Here is a 9,535-nt window from a genome sequence, read left to right on the forward strand (position 1 = left end):
CCTTATAGCCCCCCCTGAATAAACAATTTGCTGGTTGGGTTAAGGCGGGTTCACACTACGGGCGGTAAAAGCGCTGACGATGGGAGAGAGCAATTGTCGGGCAACAAAGGATTCACACACAAAAGTAAAATCGCCTGGTATCCTGTTTAGTTTGGCGGGAAGTTGGAAATTACATTTAATCGTTTTACCGTAAGTATGCGATAAAAACAGAGGCAAACACCCAGGAAGAAATATACTGCCTCTAACTGCCTCTATATTCCATATAGTTTGGTTTTATTTAATCATTTTTCTACAAAGCAATTGTGTATTAAACACGCCTGTGTAATATTGAACTGTTTTAATCATATTTTTTGAAGTTGGTCCTAACAATTAATCGCAAAACACCTTAACAAACGCTATTTTCAATAATTTTACGCTAGATATACAATATAGTATTCCTGCAACAAAATATATTCATTTTTACATTCATATTTACTCGAAAATTATCTTCACGGTTTAATTTACAGCAAAACAGTTCACGCGAAAATAGTTACTTTTCGCACCAAAGCCGTTCATCGCTAGCGATCATCGGCAGAGTAGAAACTGTTTCTAATCGATTTTCTGCCGCTCGTATCGCTAGCGATGGAGAAAGTGACGTCAGAAAATTGCCAGACTCTCTCGAATCGCCAGCCATCGGCGCTTTATATGACTCCCTGCTTATCCGACTTCATATACAGGCTTCAGCGGGGAGCTATATCTACTGTAGTACTAATTGCTTTTATAACCAGAAACCAGACAGTTCATGATATCTTGCTTACATTCATTCATTCATATATTTTATTCCTTTTTCTCGTATACAAGTACCTGATACAGTATCGGGCAAAAGCTTACTTGAAGGCTGGGTAAAGGCCCGTAAGAGCCCGCCATGAATCTAGACTGACCTCGAGGTCTCAGTGCCGATAGTGGCGTTAGTTGGGTAGTTCTCGTTATTGTGTTAAGGAAAGGCAAATTATATACCAGACAGAATCACGTGACAGCAGTGTGACGTCATGCGATAAAATGGAAGCGATTGTCAGCGGCTGAACGGGATATCATTAACATCGTTCAACGGGGGTTTGTTTTCATGAGAATAGTTTTTCATAAGATAAGTCGTATCCGCAGTGTTGACATTGATTAACGAAGTATTGTGATTGGGTAATGTGACATTACTTTAAGCGTCAAGTTGCAACAACCTCGCCCATACAGAATATACTTAGTAATTCTATTTTACAGATCCCAAATTCTTACATGTGTAGTAAAATAAATTGCTAGCAAATTTTAAATGTTTTTTTACTTTCCCATTAATATTGTAAACTATGCAGCAGATTTTTAAAACTCTTTATTATTGAAATTTCCATATGCAACTATTCTTTGCATATATATATATATAATCTTTGATGATGTTTCATTTAATTCAGATCTCGCTGCCCAAGTTCTTCCAAACTAAATGTCCGGCTGCCAAATCCTCAGCTGCGATTCCTACAAGATATAAAGAAGTGATGATGTTAATATGGGGTAGGTGAGTCATGTTGGTGTTTCAATGCAATTAATTACAAGTTTAATAGCATTCACATTGTTGTAGATGTTACATTTATACACCACTACGAGTTACCACATTTATAAATTGTATGACAACCTAATATTGGCTACCTCATTATCAACTATTGTCTCGATTATAAACACACAGGCGCAATGGTAGCAGCTGTGATCTGTGTAACAATTGTTAGAGACAAGCGGTATAACCATTATGTCATGTAGTTGGTTTATATGAACACCTTCAAAACCTGATCTTTAAACAAGGATACAAAAGTAACACATGGCCTACCAGTAAGTGAGATTTATAAACAATCATTTTGCTTTGTTTGTGTGCCACTATACACAGCTGAATACAAAGTTTGTATTTCGTTTAATATTACAAACCTAATGACTTAAATATTGTTTTCTTGTTTCTATCAACTTTACATCTTCCATCAATTACTTCTCCTATCTCTCCATTGATCCACTTCTACAAGATGAATAAGTGTTGTTTACTTTATTCCAGACATTTCCAACAAATTTCACAATAAAGACATTGTAAATAAGACATCAAAATGTCATGGATGATGTATTTTATAAATACTAGAAATTGCTTTTCCATCAAAAACCTAAAGTTTAGTGCTCTAACAGTTTGTTTGCGATACTAAAACATATTCATAATAGAGGAAACAATGTTGCTTATAAATAATGTATATGTACCAAAACAATGGTACTCAAGATGTACATTATGCCTTGTAAAAACAGCAGCAGGATAATTTAATGATCTTTAAATTTATATCAAAGTTCACAATAATAAAAGGAGTTGTCACGGTTGTCACCTTCGGTTGGCACATGATGATGTCACCAGATTCCTTCAAAGCACCTTCTCTACTATCCACATAAAGCTCACACTGGTTCATGCATTCATCATCCATCTCTCTCCATGTTGGTCTACAAGCACAAACACCTATGGAACAACTTTGGTTTAGAAGTTATCTTGTAAGACAAACCACTAACTGATCTAGATATGAACTGTAAATATGATATGTATTTGTAAATATTTTTCATACAGCATAGCTAGCATACCAGCCTGAACAATGTTTCTCAACCTTTCATGAGTCATGAACCTTTTCAGAGACACCGAACCCCCGTGGTCCCTGCTCCATCAATAAAATAACCTACATTTGTTTTGGGACATTCATTTATTTTATTCATCACTTTATAGCAATCTGACTTTATTACAAACAAGACAAAGTCTTGGATAGTTTGGGGTAATGAGCTAACTCAGGCCTTAGTTCCCTTTGGCGCTGTCATAAGATCTCACTCATTTAAAATACTTTTGGTTGAGATATTTTAATACTGTTATAAAAATAGTTTTAGTTCAGTTCATCTAAACTTACTATTGACATGAACACCTTCTTTGAGCCACTCCCCCTTAAGCACAGGTGTTTGTGAAGATACCACCAACACAATAACATCTGCATTCGAAGCTGCTTCTTTTGCGTTTGAACAAAATCGAACGTTTTTAAAAGTCTCTGAAATTTCTTGACAAAATTTTTCACCATTTTTTGTGGTGTGATTCCAAACTATTATCTGTAGATTTCAAAGCAAAATTTGAAACCTTTATACCAGTGGTTTTAAATATGTTCCGCATACCGTGTGTGGTTTATGTTATAGTTAAGTTACCTCTTCATATTTATGGATTTTGTTCATGGTTTGAAAATGACTTCTTGCTTATCCTCCTGCTCCAAATATTGCCAACACTTTAGCATTGTCTGGTGCTAGGTACTGAGGATACAAAATTACAGTAATATATTGCATGAATGTAACTTATTTATCCTCTCGTGGGAGGGCGGCAGCAGTTATTATAACATGGGTGTTCTGTTTCATACACCTCATGCCCGCTTACGAGTTATCATGCATGTAACTTAGAAAGTGATTTTTTTCTGTATAGCTGACAATTCAAATCAAAGAAAATAGTGACCACTGGGTTGGAGCAATTGCTGTTGAGTGTCTTGCCCAAGGACACATACACAGTGGCTTTAAATACTAATCACTTACCTTGGTTGCCACTGCAGTAGCTGCTGCTGTCCGCATCATTGTTATGTGCTGTGCTTCTATTATCTGTGTGGGGAAACTTGAATGAATGAATGTGACTTATTTAACTCGCGTGGCAAGGCACTGAAAGTGCACACAGGTATTCGGTTTCATACATCTGGTGCCCATTTACCAATACTGCATATATATAATTTTTTATTTATATGTATGTATACCTTTCAATTTGGACAACTAAAAAGGGACGATTAAATTAGAACAACCAATTAGTGCAATGGTTACAATGTCAAGACAATTGTAGCAGCGTTGAGCCTCGAACCCATAACATCTGGGCTAAAGACAGGCGAGCTAACCACGACACCCGACACTTTATTAAATCATAATGAATGAAGTTCCTACTTACCGCTGCAAGGATACCAGTTGAAGGGAGAATATAAAGGATAGTAGCCTGTCGCTTAGGTACGTTGTTTATTTTCCCATTCTTTGGATAAAATGAATTCAGTTTTAGAGCAACTGCATCATCAACAGTATCGTATGCTGGCATCATCATCAAAGATCTAATGAATCAGTTATTGTAAGGTTGCAATAGTTTGAATAAAGTTAGTCAGATGGAAACCATTAGCACATTATATATCAGTGTATAAATTTCACATGTGTTTGCACTCTTTTACACAGCATAAGGTGCTTTATAAGTTTGATATAGCTCTTTCTACAATTATTTTTGAAGAAAAAGTCTATTGGTGGCCCGTTTTACTTCAAAGAGAATATGTTTACCAAGATAGGGAACTTGCACTAATTAATACCACCTTATTTTTGACATACATCCAAACCAAATACACCTCATGCCCAATATTCCACCAACAAGCTCACCCTTCATATTTTTCCAATGACACTTTTGTTCTGATAGGTTGTTGTATTTTTCCCCGAGAAAAATTAACAAGACATCTTTCTATTGCTGGAATGAGTTCTTCATATTTTAACACCTTTCTTACAGTGCTGGTGGTGATTATTTTGATGCCTGACATTTTATTCAACAGTAAAAGTTGCAAAACTGACCGACATTAACTGAAATGATAAGAATACTTGTTGTGCCTTATATACCAGAATTTAAATACTTGGTAGCTATTGTTACACGCATGAAATCATCTAGTGATTGGGGTTTACACTTTGTTTACAACATATGCTAATTTCCTGTTTTTGCTTCCTGCCTTGTTTGGGAATCATGTCTGTAACAAGAAAGTACAACTTTAATGAATGGGCACGTACCATTAAAAATGATTAACATAGAAGGAGATACGCAAATAAAGAATATATGTAAAAGAGATCTATATTCCAATTCACGTGCCCAATTTAATTTTACATTACTACAATTTATACAGTAATCCAACAATGTGCTAATGTAGGTTTTATTGAAAACTATTCCTGGTTATGTGGTCTTTTCATTCATGTGCCTTTTTGTTAGATACAGTAGTCTTTAATATAAAGAGTGGAGTAATGGGCCAACTGTGGTTTAAATCCAAGGTTTCCTGGTCTGTTTAACAGCCAAAGCTTACTCTTCTGGAACGCCTTATATCTATCATAAGTTTATTGAAACAAAGTAAAAAGTAAACTATGCAGCAGATTTTTAAAACTCTTTATTATTGAAATTTCCATATGCAACCATTCTTTGCATATATATATATATATATATATATATAATCTTTGATGATGTTTCATTTCATTCAGATCTCGCTGCCCAAGTTCTTCCAAACCAAATGTCCGGCTGCCAAATCCTCAGCTGCGATTCCTACAAGATATAAAGAAGTGATATTGTTAATACGGGGTAGGTGAGTCATGTTGGTGTTTCAATGTGATTAACTACAAGTTTATTGGAATTCCACATTGTTGTAGATGTTACATTTATACACCCCATGCTCACTTGCGAGTTATCAAGTTTATAACTTGTAAAACCTAATAATTAGTACTTCTTCATCAACCATTTAATGAATGTAACTTACTTAATCCTTGCGAAACAGGAAACTGACAGTCGCTAAACACGTATGCACCTTGTTCTCGTTTATGAGTTACTAAGTATGTTACTTTGTAGGTAATTTTGTTTTAATTTGTTTTGTTTCTAATAATTTGGACACATGCCCACCCACACAATGTTATCAACTGTGATCTGTGTGACTGTGTAACATTTGTTAGGGACACTGTGTAACTGTGTAACATTTGTTAGGGACAAGAAGTATAAACACTATGTCATGTTGCTGGTTTAAATACACTTTTAACCTGATCTTTAAGTAAAGACACAAAAGTAACACATGGCTTGTCAGTAAGTTAGATTTGAAAACAATCACTTCGCTTTGTTTGTGTGCCACTATACACAGCTGAATACAAAGTTTGTATTCCGTTTAATATTACAAACCTAATGACTTAAATATTGTTTTCTTGTTTCTATCAACTTTACATCTTCCATCAATCACTTCTCCAATCTCTCCATTGATCAACTTCTACAAGATCAATAATTGTTGTTTATTTCAAAAATTCCCAATATTTTTTACAATAAAGACATTGTGAATAAGACATCAAAATGTCATGGATGATGTATTTTATAAATACTAGAAATTGCTTTTCCATCAAAAACCTAAAGTTTAGGGCTCTAACAGTTTGTTTGCGATACTATAACATATTCATAATAGAGGAAACAATGTTGCTTAAAAATAATGTATATGTACCAAAACAATGGTAGTTAAGTTGTACATTATGCCTTGTAAAAACAGCAGCAGAATAATTTAATGATCTTTAAATTTATATCAAAGTTCACAATAATAAAAGGAGTTGTCACAGTTGTCACCTTTGGTTGGCACATGTTGATGTCACCAGATTCCTTCAAAGCACCTTCTCTACTATCCACATAAAGCTCACACTGGTTCATGCATTCATCATCCATTTCTCTCCATGTTGGTCTACAAGCACCAACACCTTTCGAACAACTTTGGTTTAGAAGTTATCTTGTAAGACAAACGACTAACTGATTTAGATATGAACTGGAAATACGATATGTATTTGTAAATATTTTTCATACAGCATAGCTAGTGTGGGGGGCGGCTAATGTTGTAGTTCGCGCTCCGCAGCCTCGCGACGATGCTGTTCCATCCTGCCCCGGCGCACACGCTATCCGACTCCGCAACGCATTGCACACCAGTGTAGAACACTAGTACGGCACAGCTCGGTTTATTGTATACGGTGAAAGTGCGACATCGAGCTTAGAGACAAAGTGAGACAGCAGGGTATTGCAAGCCCCGTACTGCATCACAGTACAGGAAAGTGCAAGGTTTATATAACGAAAAACACGTGTAGCAAAACATAAAACACGCCGTTGGCATGTGGCAATTGCCTCGCCTGGCATACACACAACTGGGTAATTGTTTTATTATCACGATTAGAATGACTGGAAAGTAGATGTTACGAAAGCAGCGAAACTGCATTCCATTCCTATCATGCTTTTGTTTTCGCCATACAACGTTGCTTTATATTCAATCTTTATGCATTAGTGTTAAATTTAGCTATCTTTATATCATTAAATCCGTGCTAGAGCACAATCAACCGCTACACTAGCATACCAGCCTGGCCAATGTTTCTCAACCTTTCATGAGTCATGAACCTTTTCAGAGACACAAAACACCGCAGCCCCCTGCTTCATCAATAAAATAACCTAAATTTGTTTTGGGATATTCATTTATTTTATTCACCACTTTATAGCAATCTGACTTTATTACAAACAAGACAAAGTCTTTGGATAGTTTGGGGTAATGAGCTAACTCTGGCCTAATCTTTCTTTGGCGTAGCTCGTCGTAAGACTTTACCCATTTAAAATACTTTCGATTGAGATATTTTAATACTGTTATAAAAATAGTTTTAGTTCAGTTCATTTAAACTTACTATTGACATGAACACCTTCTTTGAGCCACTCCCCCTTAAGCACAGGTGTTTGTGAAGATACCACCAACACAATAACATCAGCATTCGAAGCTGCTTCTTTTGCGTTTGAACAAAATCGAACGTTTTTAAAAGTTTTTGAAATTTCTTTGCAAAATTTTTCACCATTTTCTGTGGTGTGATTCCAAACTAGTATCTGTAGATTTCAAAGCAAAATTTGAAGCTTTTATACCAGTGGTTCTCAACATGTTCCGCATACTATGTGTGGTTTATGTTATAGTTAAGTTACCTCTTCATATTTATGGATTTTGTTCATGGTTTGAAAATGACTTCTTGCTTGTCCTCCTGCTCCAAATATTGCCAACACTTTAGCATTGTCTGGTGCTAGGTACTGAGGATACAATATTAAATAAATATACCCTCCCCCTCGACCTTTAAATACTAATCACTTACCTTGGTTGCCACTGCAGTGGCTGCTGCTGTCCGCATATATGTTATAAGATGTGCTTCAATTATCTGCGTGAAAAGAATTGAATAAACAGATGTAACTTTATAACCGGGCTGGCTCACCAGCAAAGCATATTTAATTTTGTGGATGATTGCCTTCCCTGGATTTTTTTAAAATATCACATTGAAAATAGACCAGCCATAGGAACTATTAGGCAACTTTCTTGAACTAGTAACAGTGTCTAATCTCGAGACCATAACTTCTTCGCGAGAGACAGACGAGCTAACCACTGTGTCCCAGCATCGGACACTTTAATAAATTATCATAAATAGACATGTAAAATGCACAACAAAAGTGACCGTCTAAAATATCTAGGAACATTAGGCCCAGAAGTTTTTACTTACCGCTGCAAGAATACCGGTTGAAGGAAGAAAGTAAAGGATTGTTGATTGATGCTTTGGTGCAGTGTTGGTTGTCCCATTCTTTGGATATAATGAAATTACTTTAAGAAGAGCTACATCATCAACAGTATCGTATGCTGGCATCGTCATTAAACATCTGGTTAACAAGGTATTATAAGGGTGCACACTTTTTACAGTTTTTAATTAAAACGCCTGGTGGCCGTGCCGAAAATCAACTTTTTTTGCAAATAACTACAGTGGCACCAGCTAAAGGATTTTATTCAACCAACATCAACCCACACCTCATGCTCGCTGCCAACATGCTCACCCTTCATGTTTTTTCACCTCCACAGTTGACCGGACGGGTTGTTGTATTTTTCCAAGAGAATATTTAACAAGACATTTTTCTATGGCTGGGATGAGTTCTTCATATTTTAACACCTTTCTTACAGTGCTAGTGGTGATTATTTTGATGCCTGACATTTTATTTAATGTGCAAAAGTTTAGAATGTCTGCAAAATTGTCTATTATATACAATAACTGAAATGATAAGAATACATATTCTGAAGCACTAGTAACTATTGTTACACACATGAAATATATACATTGTTTAGTAGTTTACACTTTGTTTACAGCATATGGTAATTTCCTCTCGTAGTTTCCTGCCTAGTAAATTGTGTTTGCAATAGTTTTAAAATTTATTACAGTTTATAAACTGATCGACTTTTATTAGAATCTATAATATGTCACCTTTTGTTCTTATGTATTTTAGTTGGCTGCAATAACTATAAAACAAATCATAGTATTTTTTATAAAGAGTTGGCTAATGGGCCAACTGTGTTCTATATCCCTGGTTCCAAGGCCTGTCTTGCAGTACAGCCTCATCAGTGTAGAAAAGGAACCTTAAAATGTCATTAGGTGGTCTTAAGAAAACTTCAAAACAAAACCCCTGCAAAATTATTTATAGTAAACCATAAGGCTTCACATCTACAATGTCTGCATCCTTTGTGTTTATAATAACAATAACCCCTTGGGCAGGTACTTGAATATGTGTTGTTGTGATAGCGCTTATGACGCCATTCAAGTGACAATATATTAACAAATACTCAAAACAATGTTCCTATTGATATTTTACATACATTGCAAGCTATGTGTTCTTACCTACATAAATATGAAT

The 9,535-nt window shown here is 35.5% G+C and overlaps 1 protein-coding gene and 1 pseudogene across 3 annotated transcripts; both read right to left on the minus strand.

Annotated features, from left to right (window-relative positions):
- Window positions 1-1,340: 1,340 nt before the first annotated feature.
- Window positions 1,341-5,179, minus strand: LOC149729247 (ketimine reductase mu-crystallin-like; annotated as a pseudogene). The gene is made up of 8 exons (XR_016385865.1): window positions 4,459-5,179; window positions 3,992-4,145; window positions 3,595-3,657; window positions 3,220-3,321; window positions 2,934-3,126; window positions 2,373-2,500; window positions 1,939-2,023; window positions 1,341-1,497 (listed from the first exon to the last, which is right to left on the minus strand). The product of XR_016385865.1 is annotated as a ketimine reductase mu-crystallin-like (transcript).
- A 14-nt stretch (window positions 5,180-5,193) lies between these two features.
- Window positions 5,194-9,488, minus strand: LOC149729248 (ketimine reductase mu-crystallin-like). 2 transcript variants are annotated; one of them, XM_089886352.1, is made up of 9 exons: window positions 9,109-9,488; window positions 8,687-8,870; window positions 8,362-8,515; window positions 7,963-8,025; window positions 7,799-7,900; window positions 7,513-7,705; window positions 6,425-6,552; window positions 5,996-6,080; window positions 5,194-5,374 (listed from the first exon to the last, which is right to left on the minus strand). In XM_089886352.1, the coding sequence occupies exons 2-9, from the start codon at window positions 8,839-8,841 to the stop codon at window positions 5,310-5,312; spliced, it is 945 nt and encodes a 314-aa protein (XP_089742478.1). In that variant the 5' UTR covers window positions 8,842-8,870; window positions 9,109-9,488; the 3' UTR covers window positions 5,194-5,309. The 2 variants fall into 2 exon arrangements, with proteins under 2 accessions (XP_089742478.1, XP_089742476.1); XM_089886350.1 differs by lacking the exon at window positions 9,109-9,488 and having other exon boundaries at window positions 8,687-9,083.
- Window positions 9,489-9,535: the final 47 nt, after the last annotated feature.

This window comes from Ciona robusta, chromosome 10 (assembly GCF_009617815.1).
Source record: "Ciona robusta chromosome 10, ASM961781v2".
In the NCBI taxonomy this organism is placed as follows: domain Eukaryota; kingdom Metazoa; phylum Chordata; class Ascidiacea; order Phlebobranchia; family Cionidae; genus Ciona; species Ciona robusta.